This window comes from Ursus arctos, chromosome X (assembly GCF_023065955.2).
Source record: "Ursus arctos isolate Adak ecotype North America chromosome X, UrsArc2.0, whole genome shotgun sequence".
NCBI classification, from domain to species: Eukaryota; Metazoa; Chordata; class Mammalia; order Carnivora; family Ursidae; genus Ursus; species Ursus arctos.
Window position 1 is genome coordinate 32,383,886 of NC_079873.1, and position 21,734 is coordinate 32,405,619.

Sequence of the window (21,734 nt, forward strand, 5' to 3'; positions counted from 1 at the left end):
GGGGGTAGGGGAATGGACAGAATAGGCAAAGAGGAGTGGGAGGAATAGGCTTCCACTTATGGAATGAGTAACTCATGGGGATAAAGGGTATATAGCATAAGGAATACAGGCAATAATATTGTAATAGTGTTGTATGGTGACAGATGGTAACTACACTCACAGAGAGCATAGCATAACATATACAGTTGTTGAACACCTGAAACTAACATAACACTGTATGTCAACTATACTTCAATAAAATAAATAAAAATGACAAAAAAAACAGAAAAAAATCTGCAATATATTCTATTTAATCATATATATATATATATATATATATATATATACACACACACAGTTATATATATATATATGTTCTTTCTTCCCTCTCTCTCCCTCCTTCTGTCCCTCCATCTCACCCTCCCTCCCTTCCTTTTTTCTTCCTCTCTTTCTTTCTTTTCATTTTGGTCTTGGGAAACACCGATTTATATTTTGAGGTTTTGTTTGATCAATTATTCTAAAAGGAGAAAATGGAAAATTATAATGATATCTGTAAATAGAATTTGATTTAAAAACAGATTACCTTACACTTTATTTTTTTTAAAGATTTTATTTATTTATTTATTTGACAGAAAGACACAGCCAGTGAGAGAGGGAACACAAGCAGGGGGAGTGGGAGAGGAAGAAGCAGGCTCCCAGCGGAGGAGCCTGACGTGGGGCTCGATCCCAGGAACCCGGGATCACGCCCTGAGCCGAAGGCAGACGTTTAACGACTGAGCCACCCAGGCGCCCCAAACTTACACTTTATTTAACTCTTTAATATGAAAATTTAAAAACATAGAGGAAAGTAAGGACATTAGTATAATGAACTCCCTTATACCATCACAAATGTTCAACAGTTATCGACACATGGCCATCTTGATTCATGTATACTCTAAACCACTTCTCCCCCATCTCCACCACCAGATTTTTTTGAAGCAAATCTCAGATAATCATATTATTTTATTCATAAATATTTCAAAATGTATCTCTAAAAGATAAGAATTCTTTTTAATATTATTGCAATATCACTATCATATAAAAATTAACAATAATTCTTTAATACTATTAAATATTCAGTCAATATGCAAACTTAGAAGTTAACTTAAGATGAATTGACACTTAGTGACAATAAGTTTTCCTAACCCAGAACATAGTATGTCTTTTTATTTTTTCATGTGAATTTTTGTATATTTCAGAAGTGTGTTATAATTTTTCTCATATAGGTTTTAGACTTTTAAAAATAACTTTTCACCTAGGAATTTTATTTTATTTATTTTGGCTTATTCTCTGCTGTTTTTATTTATTTTTCTTTTTTTATTTGAGTAGTTGACACACATTACATTAATTTCAGGTGATGCAGGTTTCCAGTTATTCTTTGCTGTTTTAAATGGGTCTTCACTTCCATTACATTTTCTAACATGTTACCATTGGTATATTTCAAATTTATTAATTTTAATCAGCTTTATTAAGGTATAATTTATATGCAACAATATGCACAGATTTTAAGTGTATGGTTCAATGAGTCTTAATAAAAGTATATACCCATTTAACCACCATTTCCATTATTGATTTTTATATGTTGATTTTATAATCTGCTAATATACTAAATTCTATTTTTTAGTATATACTTTAAAAGTTCTTAACTAGCGTTTGGCCAGTCATTTCAAAAGTCATCATATTCCAATTTGTTTTTTCTGTTTTACTTCTCACTCTATCCCATCATGCCACAAAAGATTTTCTAGTCAGTGCTGTTACAGGAACAGATTTAATGTCAAATTTTGACTGCTCCTAGAGATTTAAATTGTTTTTACAGGCTTAAAGAAACATGATCCTCTTTGCAACAGGTGTCATGCTAAATACAAGTTTACTGATGTAAGCAGCTAATAATAATTGGAATGTGAGCTGACTCAAGAATAGAAATCCGGCTCATTAATATTTGCTTCAGAGAAATAGGCTCAAATGTTCTTCTCAAGTCTCAGTGTGTCCATGACCTGGATGTTTAGATGAATAAATTTGCAGTTGATTCCAGTACTAAGGTTGTCATTACTCAGAGAATTCCAAGTGACCTCTGTCTGAAAAAATGTGTTTACCAAGCCCCAGCTGTTGTACTTATGAATATTTAGGAAGTTACAGTGGCTGGTAATGGTCTCAGTGCCCCCCACCCCAAATGTGACAATTTACCTGAAAGTTGAAAGGTAGACAACTCACTTGCCTAGCTGAGACCAGAATAAGAGCAACAGTTTTGCATGGGAGTCAGAGCTTTCCAGGCTGTGTCGCCCAGAGCCATCAATATCATGAAGACAGACTGTTATCTAGGGGCAAGGTAAAGACAATATATGGAGCAAGGTAGTGGGGGCAGAAGAGTCAGGCATACTGGTTGGAGGATAGAGGTAGAAAATAATGGGGTTTTCCAGAACTTCCTAGAGCCAGTACAGACTATAACACATGAGTTTTTCCTTCATTTTTGTCTTAGTTTGTGGTTGTGAAAAAGCAGACCCCGGGCAAAGGTTTGGGTACAAGTAGTTTATTGGGAGAAGAGGTGTGATCTCCAGAAGCACGGTGAAGGAAGGAAGGAAAGGGTTACTGCTGTGGGCGTCTCCATCTCACTGGGTACTTCCTGAGATACTTTGTAAAACAGGCCTCAGAATTGTCCTACTGAGAGCTGAGGACACTGAGATATTTATATGCTAATTTCCATCCCTTATCAGTTCAAGGTCTCTGTGAGGAAAGGGGTGAGAGTTAACACTGGGCACTTCTGCACTCTCCCACATACAGATCAAGTGTGTTCCTGTGGCCAGAGTGCCCTTTGGCAAGGGGTTGTATGGGAACTATTTATAAGCAATTTCCAGGGTAGATGAAGGGGATGTGGGTGCTTTGATTCTATATTGCTTGTGACTGTTTTTTATGTGTGAGTTTCACTTACTAGCAGGAATGGAAACTCGGAATACATGGGCCAAAGCTTATATCTGTGTTGCTTCCTCCATAAATTCTGGCCAGCTCCTTGCTACTGCAAGATTAAATCCACTAAGCCCACCATGACCTAAGGCCTTGCCCAGATGTCCTATCCAGACTTCTCTTTGTGCCCCACTTTCTCATTTCAGTCACTCCAGTCATTCCACTTACCTCAAGTGCCTAGAATATCTCTTATTTCCTTGTCAACACCGATCATCTTTCAAGATGAGCGAAGTAACTCTTCTTTCATAAAAGTGTTCCATGTCCAACACGAGTAGAGTAATCCTGTCCTCTTTTGCAAACCATTACCTGGCTCTCACCTCTACAATACAATTTATCACACTGTACTGAAGTTATATTTTTATGTGTTAGTCTTGACTACCAGAGTGTGAGCTCATTGAGAAAGTAAACTGTACCATACATTTCTTTAGTTCAGTGCCTGGTATATAGTAAATGCTCAAGAAATATTTTTTGAATGAGTAAATGAACATAACCAATAAATACTTCCTGATTATGTGAAACAAGAGACTGGACATACCTGCTTTGGACACTTCTAATAATACCTCTCAAATATTTATAGATTGAACAGAGAATATTCCCCCAGAATAGGGTATCATTTCCCTTCAGGCAAAGATGATCAAAAACACCTCTGTGTTATTTGCACAAAAAGAAACACATAGGTCAATGGAACAGGATAGAGAGTCCAGAAATAAACCCATGCTTATATGGTCAATTAATCTATGACAAAGGAGGCAAGAACATACAATGGGGAAAAGACAGTGTTTTCAATAAATGGTGCTGAGAAAACTAGACAGCTACATGTAAAAGAATGAAACTAGACTACTTTCTTATACCATACACAGAAATAAACTCAAAATGAACTGAAGACCTAAATGTGAAACTTGACACCATAAAACTCCTGAAAGAAAATATAAGCAGTAGTCTCTTTGATGTTGGCCTTAGCAATATATTTATGGATATGTCTCCTGAGGCAAGAGAAACAAAAGCAAAAATAAACTACTGGGACTACACTGAAATAAAAAGGTTCTGCATAGCGAAGGAAACTATCAGCAAAATGACAAGTCAACCTACTGAAGGGGGGAAGATGACTGCAAATGATAAATCTGCTAATGGGTTAATATGGAAAATATATAAAAAAACTTAACAGCAAAAAAAAGAGAATCCAGTTTAAAAATGTACAGAAGACCTGAACAGACATTTTTCCAGAGAAGACATACAGTTGGCCAACAGACACATGAAAAGTTGCTCAACACCACTAGTCATCAGGGAAATGCAAATGAAAACACAATAAGATAGCACCTTACACCCATCAGAATGATGAGAATCAAAAAGACAGGATATAAGTACTGGCAAGGAAGTGGAGAAAAAGGAAGCCCTATTGACTGTTGCGAACCCCCATGCACAATGCAAGTTGGTGCAACCACTGTGGAAAGCAGTACAGAGGTTCCTCAAAACATTAAGAATAGAAATACCACAAAAACACTAGTTTGAAAAGCTATTTGCACCTCTATGTTCATTGCGGCACTATTTACAATAGCCAACATACAGAAGCAATCTCAGTGTCCATTGATAGATGGATGGATAAAGAAGATGTGGTGCACACCTTCCCCCCCCACACACTGAAATATTACTCAGTCATAAAAAGAACAAGATCTTGCCATTTACAACAACATGAGTGAACCTAGAGGGTATTATCCTAAGTGAAATAAGTAAGACAGAGAAGACAAATACGATATGATTTCATTGTAGAACTTAAAAAACAAACCAAAGAAAAACAGAAACAGACTCATAAATAGAGAAGAAACTGATGGTTGCCAGAGGGGAAAGAGGGGAGGGATGGGCAAAATAGGTCAAGGAGATCAAGAGGCACAAACTTCCAGTTATAAAATAAATAAATCACAGGAATTAAAAGCACAGCATGGGAAATATAGTCTATAATATTATAACAGTGTTGTATAGTGACAGATGGTAACTATACCTACCATGGTGAGCACTGCATAACGTATAGAATTATTGAATCACTAGTGTACCTGAAACAAATATGGCATTGTATATCAACTATAAACAATAATTTAAAAAAAAAATCAAAATAAAAAACACGCCTGTAGTTAAACAAATTGGAATTTTACTCATTGCAAAAAGAGAACACATATCATGAGGGACTTTGGGGTATCTCAATAAGAGTGTGTTTGAAAGAGACTATGATAAGATTTGGGCTCTTCATAGATGATTTGGGGAGGGACAAAAGAAGCAGAGATTTGCTCTAGACTAAATGCTGTCAGAAAGCATGGGCGATGCTATGATTGAGTATTTTGTAAAGGTATGGTCACTGATTTTGTCTGTGCTTAGACAAAATTATGAAATGACCTCCTGGTTTTGTTTCATTTTATCACGATTGCTGAGTAACTTTATCTGAGTTTGGTATTCTGTGAGATTGTTTATGTCCAACAGAACAAAATGGCCTGGCTGTGAACATCATTTGACGAGCTTGTAATAATACTGAGGTCTAGTTATAAACGTCAGGGAAGTTTTGAACATCAGGGTATGCTCTTTGTGATGACAAGTGGAAAGGAAGGCTCGAAAGAAAGGTGCTGATAGTATTCACAAGTGTGGAATGAGAATTGAAAAGAAGGAAATAAAAATGAAAGTCCAACTGAATCTTTCAGCCTGCTCTGTGGCCTTTCAGGTTGACAGGAGTTTTAAAATCCTGAAGTTCTGCATAGTACTAAAGGCATACAATAGCTGAAACAAAGAATTTTTTCACCAGAAAAGCAAGTAGAACAGATTCTCCTTTGAACATATAAAACCATAAGATCTGAAAAATTAAAATACTCAATCCAGCAGCACTATCACTTGTGTAGTGATAAAATAATAGGATTTCCTTTTCCTTGCCTCCCTGTTCTGGCCATTCTCTTTAAAAAAAAAAAAAAAAACTGTTGACACCCTTTTTGGGGATAAGGGTTAGATAAGAAATATGTAAGTATATAATTTATATTCAGGAAGAAAAAACAAATTTGGAATTTTCTGGTAGTTAAATTGTTTGTGAAGCCCTGTGACTAGAAATCTAAGTTCACAGGGTCATTTGAAAGCTGTTACATATTTATTCAACACATTACTTTTGAGCATTTAGTATAACTTAGGTACTATGCCAGATGCAGTAGTTACAGGTCTAAATTATCTGTAATTGACTTTTGTGAGACAACTTCTTATTTAGATACAATTTCAAACTTACAGACTCACCAATTGTTTTTCTTAACTCTATGCAAGTTGGAGAAATTGGACCCAGCCACCCCTAAATACTTTATAGTGTGTGTTTTCTAAAAGGAAAAACATTCTGCTATGTAACTACCATGCAATTACCCAAATCAGGAAATTAAATGTTGATATAATACCATTATTGAATTAAATTTTATAAATTGTCTTAATGTCCTTCATTGTTTCTTTTTCCCTACACAGATCCAATGCAGAATCATACATTTAGTTGTTATGCTTTTTAGTTCTTTAACCTGGGACAATTCCTCAGTATTTCTCTGCCTTTCTTGACCTTCACGCTTTTGAGAATTACAGGCAAGTTGTTTTGTAGAATGCCCCTCAATTCAGATCTGTCTGATGTTCTCTCATTATTAGACTCAGGGTGTGAATTTTTAGCAGGAGTATGTGCTTGATTTTAAATCCCAGTACAGTCTCCTCTACCCACATCTCCCACACTTTGGACACCTTATGCAGGCGGGGGACCTCTGAGGTCTCCTGGTGAAATGCAGACTTCTCTCTGCTTTCTCTTATGATCCCTAATTTAGCCATCAGAATTGCTAACATCCTGAAGAGGATGTCTGCTTCCTGAAGAATTTATACGTAGCTGAAACCTTATATTAATTCAAAACTCTTTCCTACTGTGTGGCCCCCTCCCAAATTCCCCATGTACTAGTGCCTGCTTCATTATTATTGTGAGGAGTAAATTATTCATCAAGGTGGATAAATGGCTTAGGGAGATAAAAAACATGACATGAATGTAGTAAAAACGTTTCCCTCTTCTAAATAAGTAGCATTTTTAGCCCAACCCTTTAAGAGTATACATCCCTCTGGAGAGAAACAGTCAACTGCACAGTTCCCCCAAAACTAGAGCTTTAAACGGGCCCTACAATAAAGGAGAAGTTCAAGGCCTCAGTGATGCCTGAAGTTTTGACTGTGCCTATTCAGTGTCTGCTCCCTCATGCTGAATATCCAAGGCTACCATGGAGTGGCAGGAGGAGGATGTGTGGGTGAAGAGTGGGCAGAGAAGACTCCCAAGAATTGGAAACTATGCAAAGTGTAGCAGCCAGCAGCTAATTAGTTTCAGCTCTGAAATGACCCCTTTGTGTGGCTTGTCCTTCCTGAGAGAAAGGTTAAAATGCTGTCATGCCTGCTTTTAGCAGTGTGGTAATTAAAACAATTAATCCCAGGTCCTAAATAAGGTGGCTTCACTTATTTGGCTGAAGAGAGAATGGTCCTCCTTCATTTTTCCCTCTCCTACTCACTGAACATCACATCCAAAAAATGAGAAAATTCCTGCATTTTACTTCTACACATAGGGCCTATTTTAGAGGGAGGAATGATCATTAAGGAAGATTCTAGAATCTACAGTTGTCTATTTTTCTAAAACTGAGAAGCAAACTTATTTTGAGATGTTACTGCCATAGCTCTTTATGAAGCTCTGCTGGTATACAAAGTCAGTTGATAAAGATAGCTAATAATTATTGTGCATTTAGCATGTGCTGAGCCACATCATAGAGATTTTATATGGTTCCTCCTATTTAATCCTCCCTAAAATCTATGAGTTGGATAGTATTATCCTTATTATAGTCCTGTCCGGTTTGTCAGATGAGGAAGCTGGGACCAAGAAAGGTGAAGAGACTAGACCATGATACCTCAGAGCAGAGGCAAGATTGGAACACAGGCAGGCTGGCCCAGAGCCCATTACTCAACCACCATCCTACCTGTATTTCAGATCCCAACGTGCCTAGAATCTAGTGGGTATCACAAGACAACTAAGAGAAGATGAATCCTTGCCAGATGAGTGGATCAGGTTCATCAGGAAAGAGCTCACAGAACAAAGCAGATTTAAACAAGGCTGAAAGGTAGACTGAGTTTGATTTGGTGAAGAGGGGTATGAAGGGCCTTCCAGGGAAGGGGAGCTACGTGAAAACTGCAAATACTGGGACAAGAAACTGAACACTTTGGCTCTGGCAGACAGTGCCTGCAGCCATTTGCAGGAGACCTTTATCTCCTAGGCCTCATACTACTACTTCTTTTTTTTTTTTTTTAAGATTCTGTTTATTTATTTGAGAGAGAGAGAGGGCACGAGAAGGGTTGGGGGGAGGGGAAGGACAGAGGGAGAGGGAGAAACAAACTCCCTGTTGGGATCATGACCCGAGCCAAAGGCAGACGCTTAACCGACGGAGCCACCCACACCCCCAAGTATAAGGAATTTCATCATAGCCTATAGGAATCATTTATTATAACTCTCTGTGCAAGTATGCGCGTGCACACACGCGCACACACACACACACACACACACACACACACACAGTGGTTAGCCATAAAGGAAATCACTGTGGGACCTGTTTCCAAATTAATCTCTAGAGTTTTAATGTCATCAACTCCCCATTTTTCCACAAATAAACTTGCCAAGAACCTTAGGTCATTTTAAAAAGCCAAACTAATATGTTGTCCATATGTCTTTGAATCATTTATAGTCTTCCCCACAAGTCACTATTTTCCAGCAATTATGTGATGACCAAGGAATATTTCAGTCTATTTGGGAGACTTTATAAAGCTTTCTCCTATGGCCTCATTCTTTTTTTTTTTTTAAAGATTTTATTTATTTATTCGACAGAGATAGAGACAGCCAGCGAGAGAGGGAACACAAGCAGGGGGAGTGGGAGAGGAAGAAGCAGGCTCATAGCAGAAGAGCCTGATGTGGGGCTCGATCCCAGAACGCCGGGATCACGCCCCGAGTCAAAGGCAGACGCTTAACGACTGAGCCACCCAGGCGCCCCTATGGCCTCATTCTTGACATTAAAAGACACTAATAGGTAATGACAAATATAATGTCATCATTTGGAAATAAATGTTTGCATCTTTCTTCCTAAATAATCGACCTTACATTATAGTCTTTCAATTGATCTCACAATATTAGGTGATTTTTTTTCTCATTCTGATTTATGTGTTTATTTTGATTGCTAATTTGAAAATAGTTTTGATTTTAAGTACATGTTTTAAGTACAGAGACCCAAGTTTTAATTCAAATCTGAAAATTGCTAACTACTTCCTTATATCTCTTACTGCCAACTACCAGTAAATAGGCAGAATTCCTTTCTCTAGGAATATCTTTTCCAGCATATTCTTTTTTTATTATCAAAAGACTTTGCATGAAAACAGGAAGATAAGGTTTTCTCCTTAACTGAGCAAAACAACTGTCCCAATCTGTAAAATATTCTTCCTATGCCTCTGACCCTTGTAAGATAAAATAAATGATAGTATGCCTTAGGTCTTCCTGCTCCAGGAAGGAAAGGTGCTGTAGGAAAAGAATTGATTTTTTTCAACTTCTGTGGTTTGAGAACAAGTTACAACTCCAGTTTTGCAAAGTGCAAGGAAAATAATACATAATTATTAGATTCCTATCTGTGGGACACAAATGTATGGATTTAGTAGAAAAGAACTCACCAGAAAAATGAAGCATGTTTTTAAAAGAATGCTACATTTTACTGCTTCTCCTTCTTTTGGCTTCTGGAATTTAACCTCCATCTGACCCACCTCCATTCTAATCACTCTGGCTCTCTTAGTGCTTCCTTAAAGTTATCTTTTCTTTTCTCTGAAATGAACTGCAGAGCCATTTTTTAATCAGCAATATTTAAAGTTTATTTATCTATTTATACACAAACTTGTTCTAGAAAGGGTTTAAGGTGGCTTAAAAGGATCCATAACATACACCAAGAAATTAGTAACAGCACAATCAGAAATGAAGCTTGTGTAAAAATGCTTATACAATCCTACTCATTTACTCTGGGTGGACCACATATTTGGCTCTAAGCTTTCTCACAGGCAGTCAGACAAGGAAACTTAATTAGTTACATCATTTACAGTGTCCATAAAACAAAAACAAACCAATTACCCAAGTGAAGAACTCTTATTCCTAATACTAAGACCAGAAAGAAATTTCTCTTGAGAGGCTTCATAAAGAGGTCAGTGTATGATGTAATAATCAGTGTTCTCAGTAGCAACCTAACTGGAGACACAAAGATGAATTCTGCAGGGCTTTTTCTTATTATATTCAATATAGCAGATGGCATCACAGCAACTTAAAAACCAGGAAAATCGATTTTATCATGAGTTTGAGGGTTGGCGGTGGGCACAATATGATGTGGTCAAGGTACTCAGCTCTCTCCTCTGCTAGGCAAAACTAAAGGTAAATTTTAAAACAATAGTTTAGTCCAGTACCAAGAATGGCTTCAGAGAAATTCTAAAACCTCTAAAACTGTATGCATTTTATGAATAGGTTAAGTTCATTTTTCTTGACAGAGAAAACATAGTGTATCAGATCCTCAATGTACACAGGCAATTCACAAAAATTAGGAACAATTTCTTTAGAAAGTCTAGAGAATTAAACATACTACGAATCCTTCATCCTATTCTGCATATCTCCCCCACCCCAGCCAAGCCTAGCTTTTTTTCCCCTCTCTGCAAAAAGAACCTTTTTTGTTTCCATTTGATCTCACAGCTTGGACAAGTGTTTCATCGTGGTTAAAAAGTTGCCTCCTGGCTGGAGAAAGAGGCTCAAGCAGAAATCCCGACACCAGTGGAATGCAGACAGGTTCCTCAAAGACTGCTGGGCACCGGAGTCTCCTAGTCATGCTTCGGGGTAAGCCTTTCGAGGAGATACTCGCTCAGCCCGGCCTGGGGGCCAGCCAGCCTGCGGAGGTTGGTCAGGTGGTCACCCATCTTCTTGATGAGTTTCATCTCCTCTTCTAGGAAATGGCTCTCCAGAAAGTCACAGAGACGAGGATCTGTGTTGGCAGAACCCAGGGCATGCAGATCCAGAAGGGCCTGGTTCAGGTTCTTCTCCATGGCCATCGCGGCTTCCATAGCATCCACGCTGCTAAGCCACTCATCTTCCGGTAGTTTCTGCGCATCCTGGAGCTGGGGGCAGCCGCTCCACTGGTTTTGCATCTTCAAGAAGCGCTGGGCACCCTCATGCTTCTCCTCAGCCAACTTTTGGAAGAAGTGGCCCATGCCCTTCAGAGCGACATCGTTACCTTCAAAATAAAAGCGCAGAGAGAGGTAGGTGTAGGAGGCCCGCAGATGCAGGTTTACCAGGCGCTGGAGTGCAGCCTCCACCTTGGCGGAATAATTCTGGCGGAGCTCGGCGCTCATGGTTGGTTTGCAACGTGGAGCTAAGCACAAAATATGGCGTTTGCAGGTCCTGGAAATCGGAAGTCTGGGATAGCCAAGATGATTCCACCGGAAGTTGCAAATGGAAGGGGAGGGGCTGGAGGGTGGTGAGAGGTTGGCAGGGATAGGAGGAGGTGGGCAAGGGGTGGGAGGACCCAGTCTGTTCGATCCAAGAGACAGTTCTAGGGGGCTGCTGGGTACACTCTGACGCTAGCTTTTGATAAGAATTTAATTCTTATTTCTTTCTTAATTATTAGAAACAAGTCTTTATCTCATTTTGCCCCAATTCTTACCATAATTCCAAGATGAGGTAAGAATGTCCATGGTAAGAATGTTAAATATTGGTAGTGAAATACCTCCGATCTTCATTTCTTCATTTGTGATTTAAAACTCCCTTGTTTCTTATTTTAGAGTGTATGGGAATATATTGTTTCCTGTTCTTAATCCCTCATTGAGGGTGACTGTTAGTTCCAGTTTGCCCAGAGCAGTCTTTTTGTCCTGGTGTAATTATTAATACCGTACCCTAATAAATAAATAAAATAAATAGTGCCCCCTTTCACACTCAAAAGGGTCCTTGTTTGGAATATACATTACATGGTCATCTTACTTATTAAGAAGGTCAAAATCCACACTACGGAATGAGAAATGGAGAGAGCTTGCAAGACATTGGGTTTGGACATAATTCATTTCCACTTTATTTATCACACAGTAAGAATCCCATTAAATTTTCTATTCAGCCTTCATGTTTTTCATGTGTTGATGCATTCATTCCTTCTAATAGAAGTTCTACTGAATACTGTTTATGTGCCAGGTGTTTTGTTGGGTACTGGTAGCTTCTTGTGATTACCCAGGTACTCCACCATTAACTGAAACATGTCATGTGAAAGGGCACTAAAGATGAAAATGTAGACTTATGAATCCAACCAAAATAAAAAATAACCCATACAGGCTGAGGTAGCTATTCTCAGTTGGAAGATGAGGGTAGAACTAGATGTTCTCATAGGGTCTTTTCCAGGTTTGTGATTTCAAGCTTAGCATTTTATTTTCCTAAATACCACTTGCCTGGGGCTGTTTCACAATTAGAACACTTTCATGTGTTTTCTATCAAACAGGAAGGCATATTCTATTCAGGATAAACAATATTTGAACCCAGAGAGGGGAGTTTTGCTCTAAACCTTGGACCCACATCTACGTGAATATAAAAATTCATTCTTTTGCAGCTACTTCCAAATTTTATTCCTATGTTGCTGGAAACTGACATCTTAAAATTTCAAAAAGAGTTCTGCAGTCTCTGTTCACTGTGTAAGCTAAAATATGAGCACATATCCTGTATCTACACACAGGATATATTGTAAATTTTTTTCATGGAAGGGTTGTTGTCCAAAAGTGTTCTCATGTTGCATTTGAGGTTTCCAAAAACTGTTAGAATTCAGGAAGAGCACATTTTTCAATCCTGGAGGGAACTGGGTAAAACAGCGATAGTTCTGCAGCCTTTCTGGCCTTGGTTCTAGGGCAAAAAAGAGGCTGGGGGTGAAGAGGAGGCGGAAAAACAAAAATTCAAACCCAGGAACAATCCTAGCACTTACTCAAATAGGAAAGAAATTATACAAGATGGAATACCCTCCAAATGATTGCAAAGAAAATGTTCATTTTCTACCTTGTGCATAAACCATTAATCATCATACTGACCTTGTAATGACAAAACGCGAAGCTTAGAGAAAACTTCACTATATAACATATGATCTGTATTACAGCATGTCAGGCTCATTGAATATATTTCAATTTCCTATACATTTATTTATTCTTCTCAGAAAAGAAAAATGCCTATATACACCTTCTCAGATGAGATAGTTTTCTGCCTTGTGAAATGTTAACAAATCTTTCCCTCACCACTTTAGAGAGAAGAGAGTCAATGTTGGAACTGTACTCTGATAGGTGGTTAAGCACATAACTGGCAGAATCAGACCAATGTGGGCTCAACTCCCAGCTTTGCCACTTCCTATGAGTGTGACCTTAGGCAAGTAGCATACGCTCTTTCAGCCTCAGCTTTCTTGCCTGTAAAATGGAACTATTATTATCTCACACATATATCACAAGGACTAAATGATATAATGCATGAGAAAACACTGCCAAACAAGTAGAAAACACTAAAAAATAGTGCTGTATCATCAATGAATTTTGCAGTAAAATTGTGGGGATCCTCTCAAACCCTACTATCAGATTCATATCCCAATAGGTTTTTTTTTTTTAAGTTCAATTAGCCAACATATCCCAATAGGTTTTTATTAAAATTTTTTATTATGCTATGTTAGTCACCATACAGTACATCATTAGTTTTTGATGTAGTGTTCCATGATTCATTGTTTGCATATAACACCCAGTGCTCCACGCAATATGTGCCCTCCTTAATACCCATCACCGGCCTAGCCCAATACCCCACCCTCCTCCCCTCTGAAGCCCTCAGTTTGTTTCCCAGAGTCCACAGTCTCTCATGCTTCATTCCCCCTTCTATTTACACCCCCTTCATTCTTCCCTTCCTTCTCCTACCGATCTCCCTATTTCTTATGTTCCATAAATGCGTGAAACCATATGATAATTGCCTTTCTCTGCTTGACTTATTTCACTTAGCACAATCTCCTCCAGTCCCGTCCATGTTGTTGCAAATGTTGGGTAATCGTTCTTTCTGACGTCTGAGTAATATTCCATTGTATATATGGATGACATCTTCTTTATCCATTCATCTGTTGAAGGGCGTCTCGGCTCCTTCCACGATTTAGCTATTGTGGACAATGCTGCTATGAACATTGGGGTGCATATGGCCCTTCTCCTCACTACGTCTGCATCTTTGGGGTAAATACCCAGTAGTGCAATGGCTGGGTCATAGGGTAGCTCTATTTTTCACTTTTTGAGGGACCCCCCACACTGTTTTCCAAAGTGGTTGTACCAACTTGCATTCCCACCAACAGTGTAAGAGGGATTCCCTTTCTCCACATCCTCTCCAACATTTGTTGTTTCCTGCTTGTCCATTTTTGCCATTCTAACTGGCGTAAGGTGGTATCTCAATGTGGTTTTGATCTGCATTTCCCTGATGGCTAATGATTTTGAACATTTTTTCATGTGTCTGTTAGCCATTTGTATGGCTTCATTGGAAAAATGTCTTTTTATATCTTCTGCCCATTTTTTGATTTGATTATTTGTTTCTCGTGTATTGAGTTTGAGAAGTTCTTTATAGATCTTGGATACCAGCCTTTTATCTGTAGTGTCATTTGCAAATATCTTCTCCCATTCCGTGGACTGCCTCTTAGTTTTTTTGACTGTTTCCTTGACTGTGCAGAAACTTTTTATCTTGATGAATTCCCACAAGTTCATTTTTTCTTTTGTTTCTCTTGCCTTTGGAGATGTATCACGAAAGAAGTTTCTGTGGCTGATGTCAGAGAGGTTACAGCCTATGTTCTCCTCTAGGATTTTGATGGATTCCTGTCTCACCTCGAGGTCTTTCATCCATTTGGAGTTTATCTTTGTGTATGGTGTGAGAGAGTGGTCAAGTTTCATTCTTTTGCATGTAGCTGTCCAATTTTCCCAGCACCATTTATTGAAGAGACTGTCTTTTTTCCACCGGATGTTTTTTCCTGCTTTGTCAAAGATTAGTTGCCCAAAGAGCCGAGGGTCCATTTCTGGGTTCTCTATTCTGTTCCATTGGTCTATGTGTCTGTTTTTGTGCCAGTACCATGCTGTCTTTGTGATCACAGCTTTGTAGTATAGCTTGAAATCCGGCAACGTGATAACCCCAGCTTTGTTTTTCCTTTTCAACAATTCCTTGGCGATTCGGGGCCGTTTCTGATTCCACACAAATTTAAGGGCTGTTTGTTCCAGCTCTCTGAAAAATGTCATTAGTATTTTGATCAGGATGGTGTTAAAAGTGTAGATTGCTCTGGGTAGCATAGACATTTTAACTATGTTTATTCTTCCGATCCATGAGCATGGAATGTTTTTCCATCTTTTTGTGTGTCTTCTTCAATGTCTTTCAACAATGATCTGTAGTTTCTATAATATAGATCCTTTACCTCTCTGGTTAAGTTAATTCCGAGATATCGTATGATTTTTGGTGCTATTGTAAATGGAACTGATTCCCTAATTTCTCTTTCTTCAGTCTTATTGTTTGTGTATAGAAATGCAACTGATTTCTGAGCATTGATTTTGTATCCTGCCACATTACTGAATTGTTCTATGAGGTCTAGTATTTTGGGGGTGGAGTTTTTTGGGTTTTCCACATAGAGTATCATGTCATCTGCGAAGAGAGACAGTTTGACTTCTTTTTTGCTGATTTGAATACCTTTTATTCCTTTTTGTTGTCTGATTGCTGTTGCAATGACTTCTAGTACTATGTTGAACAATAATGGCAAGAGTGGGCATCCTTGTCGTGTTCCTGATCTTAAGGGAAAGGCTTTCAGCTTTTCCCCATTGAGAATGATATCCGCTGTAGGCTTTTCATAGATGGTTTTTATGAAATTGGGGAATGTACCCTCTATCCCTACACTCTGAAGGGTTTTAATCAGGAAAGGAACCAGGGAATTAAAGAAGAGCTTACGCAATTTATGGAAACCAATGAGAATGAAAACACATCGGTCCAAAACCTATGGGACACTGCAAAGGCAGTCCTAAGGGGAAAATACATAGCCATGCAAGCCTCACTCAAAAGAATAGAAAAATCTAAAATGCAGTTTTTATATTCTCACCTTAAGAAGCTAGAGATGGAACAGAAGAACAGGCCTAGGAAGATCGGTAGGGGAAGAAAGGGATAAAGAAAGGGGGGTAATAAGAAGGGGGAATGACGCATGAGAGACTATGGACTATGAGAAACAAACTGAGGGCCTCAGAGGGGAGGGGGTGGGGGATGGGATAGGCTGGTGATGGGTAGTAAGGAGGGCACGTATTGCATGGTGCACTGGGTGTTATACGCAACCAATGAATCATCGAACTTTACATCAAAAACCAGGGGTGTACTGTATGGTGACTAACATAATATAATAAAAAAAATTAAAAAAAAAAAAAGAAGAAGAAGAACAAGCCTAACCCAAGCACGAGAAGGCAGTTGATCAAGATTAGAGCAGAGATCAATGAATTAGAAACCAGGAGCACAGTAGAGCAGATCAACAGAACTAGGGGCTGGTTCTTTGAAAGAATAAATAAGATTGATAAGCCACTGGCCAGACTTATTCTAAAGAATAGAGAAAGAACGCAAATTAATAAAATTATAAATGAAAGGGGAGAGATCACGACCAACACCAAAGAAATAGAAAGAACCATTAGAAGCTATTATCAACAACTATGTGCCAATAAATTAAATAACCTGGAAGAAATGGATGCCTTCCCGGAAACCTATAAACTACCAAGACTGAAACAGGAAGAAATTGATTTTTTAAACAGACCGATTAATTATGAAGAGATTGAAGCAGTGATCAAAAACCTCCCCCAAAACAAGAGTCCAGGGCCTGACGGATTCCCCAGGGAATTCTACCAAACATTCAAAGAAGAAATAATACCTATTCTCCTGAAGCTGTTTCAAAAATAGGAACAGAAGGAAAACTACCAAACTCATTCTATGAGGCCAGTATTACCTTGATCACCAAACCAGGCAAAGACCCCATCAAAAAGGAGAATTACAGACCAATATCCCTGATGAATATGGACGCCAAAATTCTCAACATGATCCTAGCTAATAGGATCCAACAGTACATTAAAAGGGATTATCCATCATGACCAAGTGGGATTCATCCCTGGGATGCAAGGGTGGTTCAACATTTGCAGATTGATCAGTGTGACAGATCACATCAACAAGAAAAGAGTCAAGAACCATATGATCCTTTCAATTGATGCAGAAAAAGCATTTGACAAAATACAGCATTCTTTCCTGATTAAAACCCAATAGGTTTTTGATCCAAGTATCCTCACCACCAACCTGTTTGGCTGAATCACTATTCTCAATGGCAATTTCCTTTCAAGGATGAAAGCACCGAGGCATAGCCTTGGGTGCCAAAGATCTAATTTATTTAAAACATGAGCAAAACCAGCTTCCCTTACTTCCCTTGAGTAAGTGAGATTCAACAACACCTCCTGAGGTCCTCTGTGGCTTTCTTGGCTGTGGAAGCAAGGGAAGCAGTGCCTTGGTGGCAGAGGTCTATTTGTTTTCTCATTTCTCCAGCCCAAGATTATCATCCACTATAGCAAGAAACATCTAGTGAACACTGACTTTATAGGAGAGGGTAAGATTATGGAACATCCCATGTGAATAATAAATTTATCTGCTCTCCCACTCGAATGTAGACTTTGGTATGCTTATGCCTTGGGTCAGATTCCCCAGAAGCAGACCTTGCAATGAAGATTCCTGTGTAAGTGATTTATTGGGAAAGTGCTTCCCAGGGGGAGACCAAAAGAGGGTGGGGAAAGCAGCACAGAGAAAGAAAGGAAGCCAAGGAGCAAGACTGCAATTTCAGGGAAAGTCTGAGCTTGCTAATAATCTCAAGGTTTACCTCAGGAGTATAAATTACAACCAGTGTTTATTTCAAGGAAACTGGATTTTCATAGTCCTGTCCATTGGCTATGGGCGTCCCCAGGGAAATATAAATTCCCATAGTTGTTGTACAGATGAGGCAACTCCAGTAGCCCAAGGGAAAGCCAAAGGTCACAGGTGCTAGTCATTAGCAGAAAAGCATGCCGGAACTGGGTGCTGAGCATACTGGTAAAAGGGATCCGACAGGATTTGGGCAGGGCCTGTATAGTATCCACCACCAGCTTGCTTCCCTACTTGACCTTGGAAGGTACAGTGGAAACAAGAAAACTCATTTAGTAAATTTTTACCATGAATACAACCGATGAAATGAAGACATTATCATAGGTATTAACCCATACGTGTATCTCTTTGTTACTTCCACTTACAGGAAATACAGGGGTTTTGGAGTCTACAACTGAAATCTCTTTTGCCATCACTGAAAATCTGGAACTCTTTTCAGGGGTCTCATTTCCCCTTCAGGGGCCACATATTCAAGGCCAAAGCAGACCCAAATCTCCAGCTAAGAAAGCATTTGCATGTTTTATCAGCCTCTCTTCTGGAACTGACAGCACTCCCTCTATTGGAATCACATATTTATTTGTTTAATAGCTGCACAGACGTACTTAAAAGTGAAAACATCCCTAACAACCCAGAAACTGTCAGGCTGTGAAATGGCTGCCTAAGAACCTGTTATCCAAACCGAACTCACCTGAAAACTGATGTTATACAAACAGCAAAATGGTCTCTGTGTGCTTGTCATTTTTAAAAAAGGAACGGTAAGGGGTACAATTTAGTTCTGAGCTGTTCATCTACTGTAGACAAGGGACAGCTTGACACCAGGGACAGTAGTAAAACAGAAAGAGTTTATCATTTTTCTCTCCTACAACACACACACACACACGCACATGCACACACACATAGCCTCCTCCTCATTCCACCTGCAACCCCCACAAAACTCTGAAGTGCACTGAGAAACTTGTCCACAGCCTAGCCCAGCACGTCCACCTCGCGAAACCTACCCTCCCTGTGCTTCCCATGGGCACCTCAAACAAACAGTGCTTCTCAACTAGGGCTGATTTTGTTCCCCAGAAGACATTTGGCAATGTCCGGAGACATTTTTGGTTATCATAACTGGGAGTGGGGGAGACTCTTCTACTTAATGGCTACGCAACTTTGGGCAAGTTACGTAACCTCTCTGAGTCTTACTCCCTTTAGCTATAAAATACCGGTAATATTATCTACCTCTTAAGATTACTGTGAAGATTCGGTAAGAGAATACAAGGAATTTAATACAACCTCTGACACGTAGTAGCTGCTAAATAAATATCAGCTGCCTTCACTCCTTTTCCCTCTCCATCCTCTCAAATCTCTTATGGCAGCTCTGTCTCACAATAAGTCTGATCCTTTCATTCTGGTTCTAACTTCCAAAAGAATATAAAATAAGTTCATTCCACCTTTCCACTAACCTAAGACTCCCCTTCTCCACCGAAATGCGCCTGGCTTCTTCCACCCCTCCTCAAGCAGCCTGGCTCTGTGGGTCTCTACTCTCTGGTCACTTTCCAAAAGGAAGGAGAGTCCCCCCAAGGAGACAACTTCAACCGCATCGTTACCTAGGATGAAATATACTTGAAGAACACATCCTTTTGATTTTGATGCATGTGGATCAAAATGGGTTCTTTATGGAATAGTGTTCTCTTTTAACATAAAGAACAAAATCTGTCTAGTCAGGAAAGCAAGGCAGGAAGTGATTTTCTCTTTCCTTATCATGCTCCATTTTAACTCTTGCAACTGTTTCCTCTAACCTGTACTTGCCCTTTGGCCCTCCGTGATAAAAAGTATTTTCTGTCACTTTTTAAAAGTAAAATTGTAATGTTTCATAGAAAGAAACAAGATTCACATTCCAAATGGAGGTGGTGTCATATTTCAGAAGGGCTGGCAAATCTGCCCTTAGTGGTTGCCAAGAGGTGGGTTGGACAGACCCAGCTTGAGCTGGAAAGAACATCCAGCCTCGAAATCTGAAGTGGCAACTTTTGCAATGCTACTCTCCCTTCCCCTGCTTGAAGCCCCTCAGTGTTCCTTCTGGTCACGCTGACATCTGGCTGGAGAACAGAGTCACCCAGCAAGAGATTTTGCTTTTCATTACCTATAACATGATCTCATTTTTGTAAATATATGTGTGTGTATGTGTACGTGTGTGTGTAAAGCCACATACCAAAATGTTAACAGTGGTCTGTATGTTTGTGTGGCCAATTCACTTTTCAGTTTTCCATATTATCTGATTTGGGGGGCACTGAGCATATACTTAAAATGATTGCAGAAAAATCCCCCCCCCCAAAAAGACCTGCTTCTATCTTCAAAGAAAAGGAAAAACTTGCTCTCCTGTCTCAGGTATATAGTATGATCTTGGTCCACAAAGCAATGAACAGGACTCAGCATTGTCTCCTGAAGCCAGAGCTGGCTTGATGAGTTGCATCCTCCAGTCTGGTGGCTACCAAGGCACTTCAGAAGCGAGAAATTACAATTCAGGAAAATGAAGGGGTTCTCTCCCCATGCCCCCTCCACTACTTCCTCAGGACTTCATGGGCAATCCTTCCACCCCCTACTAGCCACCAATAACCCAAGGTGCAGTCTGAGGCCTGGGAAGAAAGCAAAATCCCTCCTGGGACTGAGCTGGCTCATAGGGCAGGGATGCTGCCTTATATTTCTTCCTTATGCCCTGCTGGGCCTGGCAGTATGACTGACACAAAGAATCACAGACTCTTGGGGACAATGAAACCTCAAAGGTCATTTGATCCCCATCCTTATCCTCATTGTCAATGCTTAATAATTACCTGAACAAATTACATGCGGCTACTGGTCACTTCAGCTGCTCAAGAGGTTTGAGCCACAGAGTCAGATGCCCCAGTTCACTCAGACACCATCCCCAGCCAGTCCCCCCTGCCAGGGTTCCAGGAATACAAAGACACAACTCGACATTTATGCCTCCATGAGTGGGACAGGAGAAGGGGGCACTGGCCCATGGTGGGATCAGCACCAACAACAGGTCCCATTTACAGCTTCTGGAACATGGCTGCATGTTTGGCATCCATACAAGTCTCCCCTCCCATGGTCCCCCTGCCCCCTCCTCAGGGTGCATGCACATGGCTGCAGGCCAAAACACAGCACTGTTCACCAGTTCGAGATCACGAAATATCTATCTGGGCCTGACTTCTATATAAGCACCAGATGGTAATGATTAAAATTAAATTAAATTAATGTTTGACAGTCCGTGAAGGGCATAAATTGCATGGTGTGCTGGTTGTCCAATCTGTCACCTTGTTTCCCTTGGCTCAGGTCAACAAACAACAGCTGAAAGCTCCCTCTCTGGGTCAAACAGTAGCTTATTTCTCTACTCTGGAAATAGCTGCTCAGTTTACGAGGTTGAAGACTCGTGGGTTGCCAAAATCGTGATTAAGACGCCTTAAAAGGCAGAGAATTCTATCATCTCCCCACAATCTCCAGCAACCATCTCTCAAACACACTGTAATGGCCATTACTGGTTAGAATTCAGAAACAGGGAAATCTGAACTTGGCCTAAGCGCAAACCACTGCCAAAATCACAAAGCAATCTGCAGCTCTAATGACAGCCTTCTTCATTCACATGGTTTTCTACAGCATGTGGGCAGTGCTGATGTGTTATCGAGTTGCAGAAGAATCCATGGTATCACATTTTAAAATCACCCATCTGCCAAGTACTCCCTTCCAGAGAACTTTCAGATTTAGA

At 39.7% G+C, this 21,734-nt stretch overlaps 1 protein-coding gene across 2 annotated transcripts in view; it reads right to left on the minus strand.

Moving 5' to 3' along the window:
- Positions 1-9,865: 9,865 nt before the first annotated feature.
- The window catches only part of LOC113265863 (ferritin light chain-like), a 67,304-nt gene continuing 55,435 nt past the window's right edge, over positions 9,866-21,734 (minus strand). The window contains exon 3 of one of the 2 annotated variants that reach the window (XM_044389364.3): positions 9,866-11,285. In XM_044389364.3, the coding sequence (XP_044245299.2) occupies positions 10,876-11,285 (410 nt within the window). In that variant the 3' untranslated portion in view covers positions 9,866-10,875. Of the gene's footprint in view, positions 11,600-21,734 lie in introns of those variants that run through there. The other variant, XM_044389363.3, reaches the window with a different exon arrangement.